The sequence below is a fragment of the Triplophysa rosa genome, linkage group LG4 (genome assembly GCF_024868665.1).
Source record: "Triplophysa rosa linkage group LG4, Trosa_1v2, whole genome shotgun sequence".
NCBI lineage: Eukaryota > Metazoa > Chordata > Actinopteri > Cypriniformes > Nemacheilidae > Triplophysa > Triplophysa rosa.
Genome location: NC_079893.1, coordinates 14,887,805 through 14,910,342, shown reverse-complemented (window position 1 = coordinate 14,910,342; position 22,538 = coordinate 14,887,805). Strand labels below are relative to the sequence as shown.

Below are 22,538 nucleotides of genomic sequence, written 5' to 3'. Positions count from 1 at the left end.
TACATTTTTGCTCATAACTTCTAAACCGCACGCCGTACAAACAAAATTCTTGTTTCCTCTGAATTCTGAGCTCATACTTATGCCGTCGTTTTCTGTCATATAATTTTTCCCACCATTTTGAATTATTCAAGGCAGTGCTGAAAAAAGTTATTTAAAGATTTTCGATTGGTTAATCCCTTCTCATACAAGCGCGTCAACTGATTTGATGTAGAGATTGCCAAAATAGATTTTATTCTGTGTCTTCGCCAATTTCTAATGTATCGACCGGAAACTTCTCGTGGTAAATTTGGTATATAGCATCTAGAGACATTCCTGACAATACGTTATTAAAAGCTTTATTATTAGTCAAACATTTCTTATGTAATGCATAACAAAGGGTTATTTTTTTGTGTCTTTGCAAAACTTTTTTGAAACTTGGTTTGTATCATCACTGGCACATCTTGTTCCCCTCACAAGTTTGGGACAGTTCCAACTTGTGGTCTAAAGTTATAAGCAATTATATTGTGCCTATTATGCTTTTATATGTTTTTTGAAAATGTGGTGCACAAACTAATCGTCTGAAATGTCCACGTGTTTCCTTTTGTGCCTTTGTAGGGCTTGACCCTGTAATTGCTGCTTGCAGCTATATTTTGGGGTGAAGCCACAAAGTGGCATAGACACCTATTGCTTCCGTTAGTGTTATTATTATTATTTGGGTGAAGCCACAAAGTGGCATAGACACCATTGCTTCCGTTAGTGTTCTTATTATTCTGCTTTTTCTGCACACACATAGAGGACTGTATGAACTGTTACCATGGCAAATATGGTGTCTCTCCATATCGCCACCAACAGTCCAAACTTCCACATACATTTTTGGCTGCAACTTTTCATCCGCACATGCTAGAAACAAAATTACTTTTCCTCTGAAACCTTGGCTCATGCCGATTCATATATGATGTCAAAGTTTATGTATTTTTGATGAGCCAATCCGTTCTCGTATAGTGCATGGATGGATTTGCAATGGATTTGATGCTGTATCTTCACCAAACTTCTGTGTATCAACACGAAACTTGGTAAAGGTCATCGCAGTCATTTCTTGAGGTAACATACACAGTTTCTGTACAGCGCCATCTACTGGTCCAGAGATAAATGTCTATTTTTGCTTTTAACTTTTGAAAACTTTGGTGTAAAATTATAAGTGTGGTCTAGTTTTATTCCTTGAGGCATTTCGAGTTGAACTATAGCCAATGTTCCTTATTCGTCCATTGCCGGACTTGTAAAGTTATAGGCTAGTGCCCCCTAGTGGTCGAGATATAATTACATTTATCAAAATTCTTAAAACATATGAAGAAATCAACATAATGGTATTCAATTCACAATAGTATATTTGTTGGCTCAAGCCAAGTTATTTGATATCAGAGTTGTCATATTCCACCATACTTTCTGTCCGCCATATTGAATTATATGGAAAACATACTTTTTCAAACTCCTTATACAAAATTTGTCAGATTTGCACAAAATTTGGTATGTAGTATACTGACTGACTGGTTCTTGTATACAGCGGCAACAATTCTAAGGCAAGCTCACCAAAGAGTGTATCATTAACTTGTTTTTTTAATATTCTTTATTTGTCTTCACACAGAAATCTGGCCCTTTAACTGGTGTTCCCGTATCTGGGGTAAGATTGTTATTATTTCTACATTTTTTTGATAATATAAATATAAATTAATATGAATTTGCTGCGTTCCTGAATAGAGTATAGGAGTACAGCCATAGGTCGGAAATGGGGGGCCTCCCGGGCCTGGGCCCGAGTAACTTTTTAAGCCTGACAAAAATATTTGGATATGGAATACATAGTTTTCAAACTCTTCCCACAGCTTATTGCACCTAAATGGACAAATCATTTCATTAACTTTGTCTTTTTTTGTCAGAAGTCGGTATAAATAGTTGGGGAAAAAAATTGGATGTTGATACAGTATTACATCCATATTTATGTCTTAAAGTGACAGCAGCTTGTTTGGGTAGGGGGTATGACCAGAGCCAGGCCTGATTCTCCCCCAAGTGTCATTAACTTCTTGAACATATAAGATTTTTCCCTAGCTTCAAAGCCAGTAGAGAATGTGTGAAAGGTCCCAGGTGGCCCTAACGGAGAGACTTGAGACCTTTGGTTGACGCCAAAAATGCCCTTTGCTGTAAACATGTATATATTCTTGCTGTATTTTGGATCCCTTGCCATTCTAATTTACCTGTTACCAATAAATATGTGAGTTTGATTTAGGTTCTGTTTGTATTCATATATCTGAATAAATCACAACTTAATGTATTTCACAGCCGTCATATTTAGTATCAAACTGATCCCCCCATAATTGTTTTGTAACCATAACACGCATCATACACTTCATACAATAAAATTGAGTGAAATTTGCAAATGTGCAAGGGGGCCATAAACCTACAAATAAGCTGTTGCGTGGGACAAAGAAACTTTCCCCTGCTCAACTCCCATTGGTCCATTCAAACTCAGGTGTGCGTGCCCTTTTCATGATGTTAAATATCGACAACAAACATTTTCTGCTCTCTCTCTCTTTCTGAAACCATCATGTTACCTGTTGGGGGGGGGGAGGAAAGAGGGTGTCCTTTGAGACATACTTACTCTCTTCCTCATTTTCACAAACTCGGACACCGGGATTGGAGGCTCCATAGTCCATACTTCAGCAGGACAAGATTTCTGAACCCATCGGAACCTTTCCATCTCCACACGCACACAGGACTTTGTTCAGCATAAGGCTTGCAAGTATCTGTTTTATATATAACTAGAATAGCTGCATAAAGTGTCTCTTTGCAGTAGCGAACCCTTAGGGCCCTCTGTGATGACCTAAACAATCGTAAAAAATAATGTTTAAAACTTTAAAATAATATTTTCAATAAAAGTCAGACAATTTTCCCTATTAGATATGTATATTTGACTTCCTGGATCGATGCAGACTCTATCCACGTGAGATTTCCAAGTCTCACGAGAGTATTTCAAGATTATAGTAACTCAACTTTATTTATATAGCGATTTTTACAATTTTCATTGTTACAAAGCAGCTGTACATGAGACATATTGACTATAAGCAAAAAGATTAAAGTTATACCTGTAAAAACAAGAAAAAGGTGAAACAAGAAGGCAGACATACCCACATACAAATGGTCCACACACACAATATGCACACGTACTAACACAGATAGACATAGACATAGACACACACACGGACGCGCAGAAACACGGACGCGCACGCAAACACGGACTAGGTCCCCTACCTTCTTGATGGAGGCAAGCGCCACCAGGAGTGCCATCTTCATCGTAAGATGAGAAAGAGTGGCCTCTCCCAGGGGCTCGAAGGGGGGCCTCTGGAGGCCCGCCAGGACCACTTCAAGGTCCCAAGAGGGTATGGAGCGCGGACGAGGCAGATTCAGCCTTCTCGCGCCCCTAAGGAACCTAATGACCAGGTCGTGCTGTCCTAGAGACTTGCCAGCAACTAGTCTAGTTCGTGATGTGCGGCGATGGCGGCTACATACACTTTCAGTGTGGAAGGGGAGAGATTTCTCTCAAGTCTTTCTTTTAGGAAGGACAGCACGTTCCCAATCGTGCAGCTCTGTGGGTCTTCTCCTCGAGAAGAACACCAGGACGAGAAGAGGCGTGTTACGACCCCAAATGTCTAGGGGTATAAGGGGGAACATTATTAAAGTAAAAAAGGCACCAAACTCCCTTTTGCTTCAGTAATGGAATTAACTTAGCTCTCTAACACAGAAGAGGTGGATGAGTGAGAGTTAACAATCACCTGTAACCAGTCTACTCACACGTGCTAGTAGCATAATAGCAGTAGTACATCATGTAGACAACAACAACAAAATGGAGGACTCAATATTCCACTGTGATGAGGGAGGCGTGACGAGAGCCGTGGGAGGAGGAAGCGAGGCCAGTGATGTGATTGATAGTGAGCGTCAGCTGGGCGCCACACCGGCCTCGTATCTCCCACGGAGGAGATCGGAAGCATAAAATGCAGAGCGACAGGAGTAGATGGCGAGAGAGGACCGGGCCCGGACATTAGTTAAATTTTGTTTACGTTCGTGTGGTCGGCAGTCGTCCGTGAGGGGCTGCCGGCCTGTTTTACTGCTGTTTATTGTTTATTTATTTTTGATTAAAATGTTTAAATGTTCGCCGTTTCCCAACTCCTTCCTTCCATTTTATTGAACCTTGCGGAGATCGGAGAGGGTAACACTCAGGAGAAGAAGTCTCCTTGATGAACGGATTCCGAGTCCTTGTAAGCAGTATCCTCCACGCGAGCGGTTGCGAGGAGCACCTGTCGCCAATCGGAGATCTGAGTGAGAGGGACAAAAATAAAATCAACACTTCCCAGCATACAACACTCACAACCTTACACCAACATTGATATTTATTATTAATTGATATTGATACTTTATTACTATTGCTTTAGAAAATCCACTTATGGGAATGTAACAGTGCCACTTAAAGGCGTACAGCCGCCTAGTGGCAGGGGCCCTAGCCTGGGTAATGGTCTCCACCACAGCCGGGGGTAGGCCACTCAGGATCTCCTCGTCCTGTCCAGGGGCCAGACATGGAGGTTCCAGAGGTCTGGCCTGGGATGCCATAACATGCCCTTCCCCTACGAAAGAAGGTCTTTTGTCAGGGGAATCGGCCAGGGGGTAGTTGTCGTCAGAAGCATCAGCTCTGAGAACCAAGTCTGGTTGGGGAAATAGGGCGCAACTAGTAACACTTGATGCTCCTCTTCCCTGACCTTGCACAAGACCTGTGCAATGAGGCTCACTGGGCGGAAGGCGTACTTCCGCTTGTCCCGCGGCCAGCTGTGCGCTAGGGCATCCATGCCGAGGGGACCCTCGGTCAGGGAGTACCAAAGCGGGCAATGGGCGGAGTCCAGGGAGGCAAACAGGTCCACCTGCGCCTGGCCGATCCGCTCCCATATGAGCCGGACTGCGCGGGGATGGAGTCACCACTCTCCGTGAGGCGTCAACTGATGAGAGAGCGCGTCGGCTGTCTGGTTCAGGTCGCCTGGGATATGCTCGATCGCTTCCTACGCCATAAGGGTGGCGACCTCGGCCCGAAGCACGGGTGCATCCCTGCGTCTGAATGAGGTTGAGAGGATTCCCCGAAACTTGGGCAGGCGTCTGGCGAACTGGTTCGCGTAGCCGAGACGGATCGTCTTCCCTAGCCAGCCTGACAGCCTGGGAAGCCGGACAGGAGACGGGGACTAAAGGTACGATCTTTTTCATCGTCCCCCCGGGGGGTGGTTCGATGGCTAGCAGTACGGATTCCTTGCCGGGGGAGGTCCCCTGGGGAGGAGATCGGCTCTGCTGTTTTTCCTGCCTGGCGACTGCGCAGCTCAACGCACTGTCAACGCACTGTCTGACTGAGAGTGCTGAGGGCTGGTGTTTATGCTCGACATTGCGCTTCGCCATGACTCAACGTCGAGTTTGCCGTTCACCGTCGTGCAGAGGGTGAGAGTGGCTGTGGTAACCCAGAGAGTGAGGAAACTCTCCTTTTTTGAGAGTAAGTGGGCGCAAGCCCCCCGGAGGGGGCCAGCAGATTGAGAGACTGGGCAGGATCCGTCCCTATCCGACTTCCCAGCGATGTGGCTGGGGTCGGGCCCAATGGTAGCCTCGATCCCCCTGAGGTCTTCCCATGAGGGCCGCTTCGCTGCGGCTGCTGATGGGGCGATGGTCTCCTCTTTGCTGTTTCCTCCAGGGGGGGGCGCCTGAGTGGGGGGCGCCAGAGCTGGAGGGCGTCGAAGAGGACCAGAGCTGCTGGGAAGCAAACAGTGCACGGGACTCGACGGCCTAGGTGGCCGAGTCACGGCACGGAGGACTGCTTCTTTACTGTCGAGAACCCTCCGGGGGAGGCCGCGTGAGGGTCTCGCGCCCCCCGACGGGCGGGGGGTGAGCGGGGCCGCTGCGGCTCGACAGTAACACCAACCAGCCCCCCCTTGCGAGACGGGTGCGTCGAGAAAGCGGACCTTCTCAGCGCTACTCATCTGCGCAAGGATAGGCCAGAGGAGTTTCTCATGGACCACAAGTGTGGACATCGTCCGACCCAGGGCCCGTAGAGCGAGGTGGGTGGCGGCGCGGAGTTCCTGCATACGCGCTGGGTCGGTCTTACCCTCGTAGAGCTCTCTCAACGCCCTGGCTTGGCAGGAGCCATAGCGTGGCGAGAGGAGGCAGCTTGGTCCGCCGCAATGTAAGCTCTCGACACCAGAGATGGTGAGACCCCACATGCTTTGGACGGGAGTCTAGGTCGAGCCCCCCCAGCCAGCACCGCGGCGGCATACTCCACCTGGGGGACAACGACGTATCCTCCAGCTGTCTCAACCTCGAGGGAAGAAAGGGTGACGGAACTTTGTTTGACGTGAAACGTGCCGGAAAGGGGGGTTCCAGGTCTTACTACGTTCCTCATGCACTTCCGGTAAACACGGCACTGGGGGCCAGGTTAACACACCTGGTTAAGGGTCTTTCTCAAGGGCACCACAGTAGCATTGGAAGGGGGGGGTAGGCAAATGGTGTTTCCCTTTCTGTCGGTCTCTCGACGTTGTGTCGAACCGACAGAATGGGGTTTGTCTTGAGAACCTACCATCTTCTGAGTATTTAGAAAAGGCCAATGAAAATTGGCGAATGAAATTTGCATGCCGGGCTCCTCCCCGGATGTCCGGGTATAAGAGGGAAGCCGGCGTGCTCATTCATTCACCTTTTGTTCTTCAGAGCCTACGCATCTGATGAGCTTCTCTATGATCTTTGGTGATCATTTTTCTGCTGGAATCTACGACGTGGACAGCGGACGGTCCCTTCCTGCAGTGACTCTCCCCTGGGCGTCTCGGCAGTTCCGGAGGTGTTCGAGCAAATTTCCTTTCTAAAAGAGCAAATTTCTTCAGCGTGGCTTGTCCTGCTGTTCTCATGGGTGCAACACACTCATCGAGGAGGGGGACGGACATGATGCCTGCTTCCAGTACGCTGGGGCAGATGTTGTGGATACGTCCTGCCCGCTCTGCGGGCGGCTGACCATTCAGACGTTGCGTCACGGGTGGCTGTGTTCCAACGGGACTCAGCCACCATCTCGTCTGCTTCCCGTTCCGTGACGGCAGGACTACGGCCCTGCCGCCCGCTACGGCGAGCAGCGAGGGTGATATGAGGATTACTGTGAGCGCTAATCCGTCAGCCACTGGCTCGCGGACCGTTCGCACCTCGCCGTGCTCGTCTGACCGTTCCCCATAAGCCCACCAGCGTCTTATTCCTTAATCACGTATCGGAAACGGTACGTGATGATGAGATGTCTGTTGCAGCATCGGAGGGTGACTTACTGGCATCAGACTCCGACGAATCCTTGAAGCTCCCTCCCTCAGGGGGTTGAGATCAGGAAGAAGCAGATGTCATAATGTCAGCCATGCTTTCCCGGGCCGCCGGCATTGGGTTGCGGTGCACCGCACTGCCTCTCCCAACGCTCGCGGCTGAATACACGGTACATCGGGCTTGAGAGCGGCTCCAAGCCGCACACTCCCTCAGTTCCGTGTTCCCCGGAAGTGCATGATGAACCTAGTACGACCTGGAACGCCCCCTTCAACGCGTACACGTCAACTAGTTCCATCACCCTTTCTTCCCTCGATGGTGGGGCAGCTAGAGGATACGTCGGTCCCCCAGGGGCTCGACCTAGACTCCCGTCCAAAGCACGTAGGCTTTTTGGCATCTGAGGTGTCGAGAGCTTACTCTGCTGCGGGCCAAGCTGTCCCCTCTCTCCATGCTATGGCCTTCCTGCAGGCCAATGCGCGGAGAGAGCTCCACGAGGGTAAGACCGACCCAGCGCTTATGCAGGAACTCCGCGGCTTCACCGACCTCGCTCTTGGGTGAACAAGGTGATCGCGCGGGCCCTGGGTCGGACGATGTCCACACTTGTGGTCCAGGAGAGACACCTCTGGCTGAACCTTGCACAGGTGAGTAACTCTGAGAAAGTCCGCTTTCTCGATGCACCCATCTCGCAAGGGGGGGCTGTTTGGTGATACTGTCGTGTTCGACAGTTAGGGAGCAGATAGAGGATATTACGTATGTCCTCCCCAGCCGCGACTCGACCGCCCTCTGGCCGCCGAGATCCCGTGCACCGTCTGCTTCCCAGCAGCTCTGGTCCTCTTCGAGACATCGAAGAGGAGACCACCACCCTATCAGCAGCAGCGGCGAAAGCCAATGCGGCCCTCATGGGAAGACCCCAGGGAGTTCGAGAATACCTTTCTAAAAGTTCTCTCCCTCTCTGGGCGTTTATCACAGCCGCTCTCACCCTCTACACGACGGTGTTCGGCAACTCGACGTTGCGTCACGGCGAGACCCAATGTCGAGGATAATCAGCAGCCTAAGCACTCTCAATCGACGGTGCTTTGTGCCACATCATCGTCTGTGTATTATCACAGCCGCTCTCACCCTCTACACGACGGTGTTCGGCAACTCGACATTGCGGCAAGACCAAATGTCAAGGATAATCATCAGCCTAAGCACTCTCATTCGATGGTGTGTTGTGCTACATCATCGACAGGCAGGTAAAACTACAGAGCTGATCTCCTCCCCGGGGGTCCCCCCCACGGCGAGGGATCCGTAATGCCAGCCATCGAACCACCCCCGGGAGGTCGATGAAGCAGAACGTACCCCTAGCCTCCCTGTCGGTCCCTGGGAGCCTGTCAAGAGCTTCCCAAACTGTCACGGTGACTACGGTATATGGTCCATCTCGGCTACGCGATCCAACTCCCCGGACACTCGCCAAGTTTCGGGGCATCCTCTTAACCTCAGCATAGGCAAGGATGCCCCGTGCTTCGGGCCGAGGTCGCCACCCCTCTGGTGAGGAAGCGATCGTGCTCGTCCCTCTAGCCGAGATGTTCAATGGGCAGCCCGTACTTCATTGTCCCCAAAAAGAGCGGGGGTCGCTAGATCTACGTACCCTGAACAGGCACCTACTCAAGCTGCCGTTCAGGATGCTCACGCAGAAGCGCATCCTGGCATCTGTCAGATGTCAAGATGGATTCATGGCAATCGACCTGAATGACGCTTACTCTCATGTCTCATTCTCCCTCGTCATCGCCTGTTCCTACGGTTCGCTTTCGAGGGTCAGGCATATTAGTACAGAGTTCTCCCCTTCGGTCTGTCCCTGTCCCCACGAGTCTTCACGAAGATCGTGGAAGCCGCCCTCACTCCCCTCTGGGAGAGAGGTGTGCGGGTACTAAACTATCTCGACGACTGGCTCATTTGACACACTCGTGAGATCTGTTATGTACACACAGGGACCTAGTGCTCCGGCACCTAGATCGATTGGGACCACAGGTCAACCGAGAAAAGGAGCAAGCTCTCCTCTGTGCAGAGCATACTCTTTTTTGGTATGGAACTCAATTCTGTCTCCATTACAGCGCGACTGCGCTCAGTCAGTGTTGAACTGCCTGGAATATTTCAAGCAGTCAGCGGGAGGAGGCTCCTGGGTACATGGCATCCTCGACGGTGGTGATACCCCTCAGGTTGATGCACATGAGACCGCTCCAACACTGGCTACAGAATCGAGTTCCCTAGAGAGCGTGGCACACCAGCAGCAGGCGGATGGTGATTACGCTTTTCTGCCGACGCACCCTAACCCCTTGGTCTTCAATGACCTTTCTACGGATGGGGGTCCCTCTCGGGCAGGCGAGACGCATCAGGGTCGACAGATGCCTCCCTGCAGGGTTGGGGTGCCGTGTGCAACGGGCACGCAGTGTCAGGGCGATGGACGGGTCCCCGCCTGCGCAGGCGTATCAATTGCCTAGAGTTGTTGGATGTGCTACCCGCACTGAAGGGGTTACAACCTCTCATGCAGAGCAAGCACGTGCTGGTCCGGTCGGACTGCACAACTGCCGTAGCGTTTTTAACCGCCAGGGTGGCGTTCGCTTATGGCAGCTAACACGACTCGCCCGACGCCTCCTCCTGTGGAGTCCGCAGGGCCACACATATCCCAGGTGACCTGAACCAGACAGCCGATGTGCTTTCTCGTCAGTTGACGCCTCGCGGAGAGTGGCGACTCCACCCCCATGTAGCCAGCTCATTGGGGACAGTCCCGGCGGGCTCAGGTAGACCCCTTCACCTCCCTGGACACCAACCATTGCCGCTAAGGTACTCCCTGCCTCGGCACGGAGGCTCTAGCGCACAGCTGGCCGTGGGACAAGTGGAAGTACGCCTTCCCCCCAGTGAGCCTCATTGCACAGACCCCGTGCGAGGTCAGGGAAGTGGAGCATCAAGTGTACTAGTTGCGCCATACTGGCCCAACCGGACTTGGTTCTCAGAGCTAATGCTCTTGACGACAGCTCCCCCCTTGCCGATTCCCCTGACGAAGGACCTGTTTTCCCAGGGGAAGGGCATGTTATGGCATCCCGGGCCAGACCTCTGGAACCTCCATGTCTGGCCCCTGGACGGAACGAGGAGATCCTGAGTGGCCTACCCCATGCGGCGGTTAAGACCACTACTCAGGCTAGGGCACTGGCCACTATACGCCTGTAAGTGGTGCCTCTTCTCATCCTGGTGCTCTTCTCGAAGAGACGACCCGCAGAGTTGCTTGATCGGGTACATGCTTTCCTTCCAGAGACTCGAGAGTAATCTCTCCTTCCACACTGAACCTGTATGGAGCTGCTATTGCCGCTCATCACGACTCAGTTGCTGGTAATCTCTAGGACAGCACAACCTGATCATTTGGTTCGTAAGGGGCGTGGGAAGGCTACCGCCTCACCTGCGCTCCGTACCCTCTTGCGACGTTGATGCGGTCCTGGAGCCCCTCAGAGATGCCGCTCTTTCTCACCTCACGATGAAGACGGCTCTCCGGATGGCGCTCAAGAGGGTAGCGGACCTGCAAGCATTCTCCGTGTCCACAGATTGCCTAGAACTCGGGCCCGGTGATTCTCACGCTATCCTGAGACCCCGGCCCGGCTACGTGCCCAAAGTTCCCACCACTCCCCCTACACCAGGTGGTGAACTTACAGGCGCTCCCCACCGGGGAGGAAGACCCAACCCCATTTGTGTTGTGTCCAGTACGCGCATTGCGCCTCTGCTTGGACCGCACGCAGAGCCACAGGAGCTCTGAGCAGCTCTTTGTCTGTTTTGGAGATCAGCAGGGAGGGCTGTCTCAAACAGAGATTGGCACACTGGATCATGGACGCTGTCACTATCACGTGCCTGTCCTAAGATCGCCTACGCCCTCTGGGTGAGAGCTCTCTCCACACGGAGTACAGCCTCCTCTTGGGCACTGGCTCGAGGCGCCTCTCTGGCAGACATCTGCAGAGCTGCGGGTTGGGCTGCACCCATCACCTTCGCGAGGTTCTACAGCCTCCACGTAAAACCGGTATCTGCTCGAGTCTCGCAGGCATCAGGCAAGACTGGCGGCCGGTAGGGTGTACGCCTATGACAGTACCTTCCCCCCTTTCTCCTAAGGGGGTCAGCGTACTAACTAGCCTCCCTTCTTCCCCCACTGGGTGAAGAACAGGCACTCCATCCATCACTAAGCAAGCACCTCCTGTGGGCGGGCTGGGCAGAGCAGCCCTGCCCCTTAGGCCGGGTACCAACTGAGTTATCCACATCATAGCTCTAACCGGACCTAGTGCTACCAGACGTTGTAACCCCCTAGCAGGGCGGTTCCATCTGATGTATCTTCATGATTGGTTCCCACCTTGGTAACCCATGACCTTCCCTAGGTGGACCTCCACCTCGCGGTTAACTCCTTCAGTCCGCACATTCTTCTTAAGAGTTCTCCCCCATCGGTGAGACCATGTTGGTATCTCCACTAAACTCCTCCCTCCGGTCGGAAGTGGTCTCTGTAGCGCATCCCCCACTTGAGGAAGTAGCACTTACCCAGTGGCCTTACGGTACCAGGCGGCTTCTCGCTGTTAGAGAAACAAGGCCGCCGCCTGTGAGGCCGAAGGCAGGGGCCTTCCCACCTTTCAAGTAAAGCTCTGGGACCCCCTACCTACCCACTGGTAGGTTACAATTTCGCCCAGGCCAGTCACCATCGCTTCGCTAGAGATTGTGATAGGGCACAGTGTTGTGGCACACAACGTCGAGAGACCGACAGAAAGGGAACGTCTTGGTTGCGGTTGTAACCTCAGTTCCCTGATGGAGGGAACGAGACTTTGTGTCCTTCTTGCCACAACACGTGCTGCCCACTGCAGCAGCCGTGAGAGGTCTCAGGCTCCTCAGAACTAAGGTGAATGAATGAGGCACGCCGTCTCCCTTTTATACCCGGATATCCGGGGGCGGAATCCGGCATGCAAATTTCATTCGCCAATTTTCATTGGCCTTTTCTAAGAAGTCGGAAGCGATTGGTTCTCAGGGACGAACCCCATCTGTCGGCTCGACACAACGTGTCGTTCCCTCCATCAGGGAACTGAGGTTACAGCCGTAACCAAGACGTTTTACATGGCTGAGCAGTGGAAAAATATATTTAATTACTGGTCAGAAAACAATGAGTGCTCACTGGCAATATATACTACTAGATCTGTAGATGTTGCTGTTTGGCGCATTGTATTTTGTAGGCGTATTGTACTTTTATATTAGGCTATATATTTTTGACTATGCCATCAGCGTGCATCGATACATCGGCAGCTGTAGGCTACCATGCTAAAATGCTTAATGTTGCTTAATCTATTCAGACCAAATGGCTAAAATGAGTATAGCCTACACCTTTTTAATAAAGCGTAGTGTCACGATTGTATGGAGGAAGAACCCAAGTGCAGGCAGCGGGAATGAAGGGGTTAACGAAGATATTTATTTAACAAGAGGACAAAACAAAAACCCATGAGGGGGCAAAGCAATAACAACAAAAACAGAGACAAAGACTAACTACACACTAGACTTACCAAACACTAGACAAACTAAACTCAAAACTTACTAGACTAGACAGAGGAATTCACAACAGGACACAGGCATGAAGAACAGGAATGCACATGAGAGGAACGATATACACATAATTGATACACACAGCAAACACAATGACCGAACACAGGACAATTAAACATGAGGACTATATAAAGGGGAGAAAATCAAGAAGGGACAGGTGCGGGGCATGAACTAATTAACACTGTAACTAAGGAGACGAAAGGGCGGGAACAGAGACGCTACACCGGAGAGAGAGAGGATGTGGAAGGCCAACAGGGCCAAAACATCTCTCTCCACATAAAACAATAGATCCTGCCATGATTCTGCCACAAGATCAAGAAAGACATGACAAGATGAGGCAGAATCACGACACGTAGGCTGTACAGAAATGCGGAAGAGCCCTGAGTATGAACACAAAGCACTAAATGGTGCAATGGTGGCGCAAATATGAAGAACCCGCTGACCTCAGTCTCTATCAGTCTCTCCTCTCTTCTTTGTCTGCTGATGTCTCCTCTGCAAAAACCCAGTACTACCACGCTAAAATTAAAGACTCGCCTGACTCTCGTACTCTCTTTAAAACCTTCTCTGCTCTTCTTTGCCCGCCTGCCCCCTCACCTCCATCCGACTTAACAGCTGATGATTTTGCGTCTTTCTTCGTAAAGAAAACCACCACCATCTGCAGTCAGTTCCCCGTGCCTCTTGTTCACGCCCAAACACCCGACACCTGCTCGTTCCCCTCCTTCTCTCTCCTATCGGAAGATGACACTTTCTCCAAGGTCATGTCTTCTAACCACCCGACTACCTGCCAGCTAGATCCCATCCCCACTCATCTCCTCCAGGCCATCTCTCCATTGGTTGTTCCCGCTCTGACCCACATTATCAACTCGTCTGTCACCACTAGTACGTTTCCCACAGTCTTCAAAGAGGTCCGTATAACCCCGCTACTGAAGAAACCCACTCTTAATCCTGCACTGTTAGAGAACTACAGACCGGTATCACTCCTCCCCTTCATTGCTAAAACTCTTGAACGGGTGGTATGTAACCAGCTCTCATCCTTTCTCACCCAGAACAACCTCCTGGACAGCAACCAGTCTGGTTTCAAGAGTGGTCATTCCACTGAGACTGCGCTGCTCTCAGTCATTGAAGCCCTGAGTCTGGCAAGAGCCGCCTCTAACTCATCTGTACTTATCCTACTGGATCTGTCTGCTGCCTTTGACACTGTTAACCACCACATACTCCTGTCAACCCTCAAGGCTGTTGGTGTCTCTGGAGTGGTGCTACAATGGTTCAGGTCTTACCTCACAGGTAGGTCATTTAGAGTATCCTGGAGAGGTGAGGTCTCTGAGTCCCAACATCTCGACACAAGGGTGCCTCAGGGCTCAGTGCTTGGTCCGTTGCTATTTTCTGTATACATGACATCCCTTGGCTCTGTCATTCAGAAACATGGCTTTTCCTATCACTGCTATGCGCATGATACACAACTCCACCTGTCATTTCAGCCTGACGATCCGACTGTTTCTGCATGCATTTCAGCATGCCTAGCCGACATCTCGCTCTGGATGAATGACCATCACCTGCAGCTGAACTTTGCTAAAACAGAACTGCTTGTAATCCCGGCCGGCACAAAGAGTCATCACAACATCTCCATTCAACTGGGCTCATCAACCATTACATCTTCCAGAACGGCAAGAAACCTGGGAGTGGTGATCGACGATCAGCTTAACTTCACTGATCATGTTGCCAGCACCACCCGGTCCTGTAGATTCATCCTCTACAATATCAGGAAAATTAGACCTTTCCTATCCCAGCATGCTACGCAAGTCCTAGTCCAGGCTCTTGTTCTGTCCAGACTGGACTACTGCAATGTGCTACTGACTGGACTTCCAGCTTGCACAACCAAACCTCTACAAATGATCCAGAATGCGGCGGCAAGAGTGGTCTTCAATGAACCGTACAGAGCGCACGTCACTCCTCTCTTCACTAAGTTACATTGGCTCCCTATAGTCGCCCAAATCAAATTCAAGACTCTGCTCCTGGCCTACAAGACCACCACTGATTTGGCCCCCCCTTACCTTCACTCGCTAATCCAGACATACTGTATATACCCGCCAGATCCCTATGCTTTGCAAACGAATGACGTCTTGTGGTGCCATCCCAAAAAGGTAAAAGATCTCTCTCACGTACCTTCTCGGGATCGGTTCCACGTTTATGGAATGATCTGCCCGCTGCTACAAGGTCAGCAGATTCTGTAGCCATCTTTAAAAACCGTCTGAAAACACATTTCTTCCGTCAACACCTGACTGATCAGCTCTGACTTCTATCTCTTTCCTGCTCTGTATACTGTGATAGGCTATATGAGACAAATTTTTCTTTTTGCACTTATGCTTTTTGTTGTCCTTATGTTGTTCCAGTTGCTTCCATTGTTTCCCTCATCTGTAAGTCGCTTTGGATAAAAGCGTCTGCTAAATGACTAAATGTAATGTAAATGTACAATAAGAATTTTAGGATGTCCTGCCGTATTTCTCACATAATAGGCTACCAGAACTAACATTGTAGGAAAAACAATGACGTGAGTTAGGTAGGTGTCTATTTTGTTGCGAAATTTCCGTTTTTTATTTGTTTTATTTTTTTCATTCATTTAATAGGCTTTATTGGCTATATTTATTTTGTTTCGTAAGGAAGCTTTAGTAAATCAGGCACACAAAATGTTCGACCAGCCCCAAACTTCAAATGTTTGATATGAGTCCTGGCCTGAACAAATATCCATGTCAGTGGTCACTTATAGTCATAGCACCACCAGCTGGCAACAGGAAATGTGGCACATATAAATAAATAACTAAATCCTACTATAATGCACCTGCATTCATTTTATTGCCAACCATTCACTGTTAGCCTAACACAATCTGGTAGCGGTGGCACTTACTTGTCATTAATTATCATCTCAATACCCAGAAAGAAATCTCTCGGACCCATGCTCTAAACCCACTGGGAAGTAATTTATTTTCACTTTCCACTGCAAGTTCTGTGCAGTTTTTGCAATTTCCAGGTGTCATACTTTAACAAACTCCTCCTAGAGCAGTGGTCACCAACCCTGCTCCTGGAGATCGACCGTCCTGAAGATTTCAGCTCTAACCCAATCAAACACACCTGAACTATCTAATCAAGGTGTTCAGGTTTGCTTGATAATTACAGACAGGTGTGCTGAAGCAGGGTTGGAGCTGCAGTCTGCAGGACAGTCGATCTCCAGGAGCAGGGTTGGTGACCACTGTCCTAGAGCTTTAATCAGATTAACATCATATTTGGTTAGTCTCATGTGACATCTTTTGTGATGCTAATATGGCGTAGACCTTGATTTTTCATTGAAGGGTGTGTTCGTGGCGGCCTGCAGATTTCCAGTGTTTGGCCATGAAGAATTTGCTGTATGAAAACTTTCTGCCTCATTTACAACACGTGCGTACTGTAGGGTGTGGTCGGATCAAAGTTTTTGTCTAAAGTGACAAAAACCATGTCGCCCACAAGCTGAGAGCCTCGGTTTATTCCAAAATAATCTCTCTTTCTCTCTATTTAGCAACAAAAGACTGGTTTAAAGTGCATATCCGTATACCCCCACATTGTATGTTTGTCTCCCCGTTATTCACCTTCAATATATAACCTCCAATGCATGTGTGCGTCGTGGTATTCTGTGTATATTTACATTCTTGTCCAAACTACAGGTAAATGTAATTGTAACCCCTTCATGTTTCATATCTACATGTTTCCCTTTTCATGTCTTAGAACAGGGGTATTCAACAAAAATGTAAAGAGGTCCAGTTAGAGAAAATGTGTTAACCCAAAGGTCCGGAAAAGCATAATGTCTAAATAGTTAGTGTGATATATATTTTTAAACATTTATTTATTTATTTATTTATTAGATATTATTTATTATAATGATCTTGCTTGGTCTATAAACACCATGCACTGTGTTGTGTTTTACCTTTCTGTGTTTTTCTTATTTGCTCCTGTAAAGCTGCTTTGGAACAATGCACATTGTGAAAAGCGCTATATAAATAAAATTGAATTGAATTGAATTGAATATATATTTAACTAGCCTAGTAGTTGTATCAACATCTGCATGTAATCAATACCTGACTGTCATGTCAAATGAATTTAGTACAATTCAAAAACTTTTTGACAATTTTTACTTTTTTGTCATGTAACATAGAACTGAACATATATGTATGACTGTAGATATGTATAATGTTCTCTCATTAAGTTAATAAAAGCAGGGCTGCATTTTAAAATAAATAAAATGTGAAAATCGTGTATATTCAAATAAAGTGCTTACCATCAGAAAAATAAAATAAAGGGAGGAAAAGCTTGAATTTGCCCTTTTCTGTTTTACATCGTGACTGAATAGTCTTAACTAATTTTACATATAATAAATCTCAATACATCTTAACAACTGAACAGTTTTAAAGTATCACTTTTCTTCCCCTCTTATTTCCCATTCCCCTACTTTTATGCTCAGTGAGAAAATTGAGCTCTAGCTTGACCTGCCAGGATTTTAAACCTGGGCTTGAATGGAGTCAGGGCCATTCTCATACACATGTGGAGGTGCTCATTGGTGAGCCTGGAACGATATTTAGTTTTGATTATATTCATTGTGGAGAAAGCTGCCTCGCAGTTGTATGTGGAGCCAAACATGGTCAAGATGTATAGGGCAACTTTCCTCAGACCTGGAAAAGCTGTCTCGGGGACCATTTGGAACCAGAAAGTGAAGGGGTCAGTTTTTACCAACTGCTCTTTCAGGGCCACATCTGCTTGGAGATCAACCAGTTGCATCTGGAGAGGTCCAGCATTTGCCCATTTAAAGTGCTGTGTGACTTCCTTTGAGAACCCCCTGACATCTGTGATGAGAAATGGGTTCTGAATGAACATGGTGAGCTGCTGTCCAAACCTGAAGCTGTCAAAACGGTTGCTGAAGTTAACAATCAGCTTATCAATAAAGTCAACAAAAGAAGACACATCTCTCTGTCCCTGAACCTGTTCCTGCACTGCTGGGAAGTGTGCACGGTCTCCCTGCATGTCTTCCTTGAACACCTCAAGTTTCCTCTGAAAGGAGCGGACAGCTGTCATCAGTTCACAAATTGAATTGTCCTTGCACTGTAGCCTCAAATTCAGTTCATTCAGATGTGAAGTGATATGAACCAAAAAGGCCACATTATCCATCTGTTTCTCATTTTCTAAAAAGAGAGAAAACTGCGTTGCCTTCTGACTTTTAAGCTCTGCCAAAAAAGATGCTACTTCCCTCCTGATGGACCAAAAGCGTGCTAACACCCTGCCTTTGCTGAGCCATCTCACATTGTTGTGCAGCAAAAGATCATCAGCATTGGCATCAACTTCTCTGAGGAATTCCCTAACCATGCGATGCTGGTAGGAAGAGGATGCCCTCAGAAAATTAATCATTTTCATAATGTATTCATCACCTCAGCATGCTCATCTGACAGGGAGGCGCAGAGGACAGATTGATGAATAATGCAATGGTAAGCTATTAGCTCAGGATTGTCCTCTTTCAGTCTTGCTACAGCTCCTTTCTCTCTCCCTATCATAGCAGGGGCTCCATCTGTGGTTATTGAAATCATTTGTTTTGGCTCTATTCCTCTCTTATGTAACATCTCCTTAATGGCCAGGTAGATGTCTTCTCCTCTTGTACTGGTCTGAAGGGGAGTGACACCTAACATATCTTCACAGAATGCTCTCTGGTCTTTGTTGAAAAACCTGACATACACTAACAGCTGAGCATTGTCACAAATGTCAGTGGACTCATCCACTGCTAAGCCTACACATGGTGCATTACGCACGGCTTCATCTAGCTGGGTTAGCATATCCTGAGTTAACATCTCACCTTTCTTTGTGGCAGATGATGCTGACATGGGTATTTGCTTTATTTTATCACAAAGTTCTTGTTTTTGTTTTCCCTCAAGTAGTGTTTCAGCTACTGCACTCATGCATTCTTTGACAACCACTCCATCAGTAAATGTTTTTTTGTGTTATCCCAAAATCCAAGCAACTCTGAGGGAACACTCATTAGCACGTTGTTGGGCAGTGAATGTGTGGTTCAGGATCCTGGTGGACTGGTCATATTGGGCTCTAAGACTACTTATTTTCTGTGATCTCACTTCAGATTTGAGTGGGTATGTTTGTTCAAACCCTTTATGTTTTGTCTCATAATGGCGTTTGACATTGGCACTTTTAATAAGTGCAACGGTGGTTTCTGAACATATGAGACACACTGGTTTAGTGCTCCCAGTAGGAAGTATGAACAGAAATGAGTCTGTCCATTCAGAATTAAATGCTCTATTTTCGCTGTCCACTTTTCTTTTTTTGGAGAGTGCCATTTGTACCTTATTTTTCTCTCCCTTCCTCCGGGATGAGAAGGTATATCCAAAAAAAAAAGAGAAAACAAACGTAATCCAATCGGGATGAGTCAAACAGAAAGATCTTCAATAAGTACAACAAAAAAAATCCACAATGTCCAAGGTTTGAAAAAGAAACATATCAAAAGAAACTTGAGACTGAAGACATACCAGAAAAAGCTAGTGACTGCTCGAAAGGTAGGCTACTGGACATTAAACACCAAGCACAGGACAGAGAACAAAGGGCAACTTAAATACACTGGGGAGAAATGAGGCACAGGTGAAGACAATGACGGTAATGTGAACAACAGGTGAAACAGTGACCTCTAGTGGCAAAAAACAAGAAACAATAGTCCCAGATCCTGACAGATCGCTATTTTTTTTTCTTTCTACCGTCTTTTTTATGTGTAACTTGCCTCTAACCCTCTCATGTGTCTGCACTGTAGAGTCGCAATGTTCACATCCTGGAATGCACAGACTTGATTGGTTGAGTGGTATTACACAGAGTGGCTTAACTCGCATGCAATTGGTCTGTGCATTTCCACTACCGCTACCATAAAGACTTCAAAAGCTGCACCGGTTGAAACAGAAGCTCCCCTTCTGTTTTTAAAATTACAACTTTTTCTTTTGGCTGTAGGTCTGGGTCCGTATGAGACGGCTTAGGGGTCCGGACCCGGACCGCGGTCCGCCTGTTAGTGACCTGTGTCTTAGAATATGGTGTATAGCACAGCAATGTAGTTTATACCATACTCATTTTATTCTATTCTAAGTCTATTCCTGCTCCAAACTCCCAGGCGACCATGAATGCAAATGAGTTAGTGTGCCGGACAAAGAAACATGTTTTCGCGCCCAAAACTATCTCATCACATTGGATCGCCCACCTTGGAGGGGCGTGACGCCCTCTGTGTTAAAACATCTGAACACGCAGGAAAGCTTGCTCTTTTGTGTATGTTCGTTCGCTTGGGTGCGTTCGCGCTCCTGCGCGTTCGCTCGTATTCTGTCAACCTCTCGAGACCTGCCTCTCCTCAGAGACAGCTTTCTTCAGGCAGTTTTGCTTCAAGCTAAATCAACGGACTCACGGCCCGCTCTGAACGCATCAGGACCCTTTGATACGTGTGCCAGCACGTGTCCCGAGAAACAAAGAAGCCAATGCAAGTATCTGAACTATTGCTAACCAGTTGCGAATAAGCTTTGCCCCTTTTAAATAAGGAGATTTGTCCTTGATGGTTCGTGCAGATGTGAATAGCTGATTTAATACTGCCTTTTTCTTTGCTTTATCTATTTCTTTCATTATCTACTGTTTTACGTTTTTATGTTTGTTTGTTAATGTTTGGTCTTTGTTAGTAGTTGGTTTTAGTTCCCCTGTAGTGTAGATAAATAAACCGCATGTGTATCCACGCTCGAATTGTTTCTGTGTTTATTTATCACATATCAAGGTCACTTAAACTGCTTGATTTTGTTTAAGATTTCTGAAGTGGTACTGTACTACAGTAAGAATATTGTTTTTCCAGGCCAGGGGAGTAATATTTCTTAGAGTTAATATACGACCTGCTGATCACTCGCTGGACGAGTACATTTTAGTTTGTCGCTGTTATTTGTTCTGCTGCATCAGGTTAAAGTGTATAAAATAATTAATGGTTAATCACAATTAATTATACGTATGTTACTGTGGTTAAACTCATAGTTTCCCCAAAATACACTACAGTACGCACATGAATTTGTTCTTAAACTTGTCCTAATGTTAGTGAATTTGGGCTATTCTAAATAAGCGGCCGAGTGCACGAGTTTAGTCGTTTGCATAAAACAAACTCAGTCTATCTCCATATTAGGGCTTTCCGCATAACGTTTCCTTCACCACCTGTCGTCACTTACGTCAAGATTCTCCTGGCAACCCCATCTGACACTGTCTACAGACACACTCTTGCAAGTAATTTCAAGTGTGCAGTCCTCAAAATCAGTTCATACAAAATTAAACACCTTAAACAGACACAGTTTAGAGAGTTCTCATTAGCTATAAAAGCGCTGTTACTCAGGGAAACAATGCAGCTCAAGCTATAGGCTAAAGCAGCTTTTCTTGCTCTCTCACTGTATATGACTAAATAATTTAAAAATTAAATATATACTGTATATATATATATATTATGCTTAGATGTATGTGTGTATATATAATTTAACCTATATAAATATTATCCTAAGATTAAACATACATTGGGTCGAAAGAGAGATAGAGAAACTGGTGTTTTTTTTGCGTACGTGTGCTTTCAGCTGTTCTTTCTTATATTTAGAATACATTTTAGTACGAAAGTTTTAGTGAATGAAGATTTGTTCGTGAAAACGTTCGTACGCCGGTATCACATAAAAATTGCACAAATTTTTTGTACGCATGCTTAGTGAATGAAACCCATTGTCCAGTCTGCCCCAAATTTAACATGTTTTATAAGAATCATGCCCTAAAAGATGTGTTAAATATGTCAATATTAAACTACAGTATTGAGCCACAAACTGGCAGCAGGAAATCTGGTACATGTAAATAAATGACAGACTTTCTATAATGTAACTCCCTAAATACATATTGTCCACCGTTTGCTGTTCATGAGGCCAACAGGTGGTGGTGGTGCCGGGTTGCTGTTGCACTTGTGTGAGGGCCCGATCATCGCTGCTTGCAGCTTTAATTAGAGCCCTATTGTTTTCCGTTCATTTATTATTAGGGCCCGAGCATCGATATAAGCATTAATACTGTATAACAGACTTTTTCTATAGACATGTATGATGCCATTTCTTTAAACTAGCATCTTATGTCAGGGCCATTAACACATTTCCAATTTAAAGAAATAAGCCGTTTTGCTTATAACATACTGTACACATATCCAAAAACAAAGATTCATTTTTTTTGTTTAATTTCCACAGGGTACAGTGGAAGATATTTTAATATCTAAAATTCTCTCTATCATGACCTTTACATCTTTCCACAATTGCTGTATATGTTCACACTCCCAAATACAAAGACAAAATGTGCCCTTGGAATTATTGCATTTTTGACACACTCAGGAAGAGTACTGTTATATTTATGCAGAATTGCTGGTGTTACATTGGTCCGCATTAACCGATTATATAACAACAATTTCAATCGCGTACTCACTGTTTGTGTCTGAGTTTCTTTACATCCCTCATTCCAGTCACTTATATCAATGTCCTCAGTGAGATCCATTCTCCAAGCCTGTAATTTTGTATCTGCAGACT

General features: G+C 47.1%; 1 protein-coding gene across 1 annotated transcript in view; it reads left to right on the top strand.

The window, feature by feature from the left end:
* Positions 1-22,538, top strand: part of gk (glycerol kinase) — a 250,768-nt gene that overhangs the window by 151,723 nt on the left and 76,507 nt on the right. Inside the window, exon 9 of the mRNA XM_057330925.1 lies at positions 1,622-1,657. Within this exon, the coding sequence (XP_057186908.1) occupies positions 1,622-1,657 (36 nt within the window). The remainder of the gene's footprint in view (positions 1-1,621; positions 1,658-22,538) is intronic.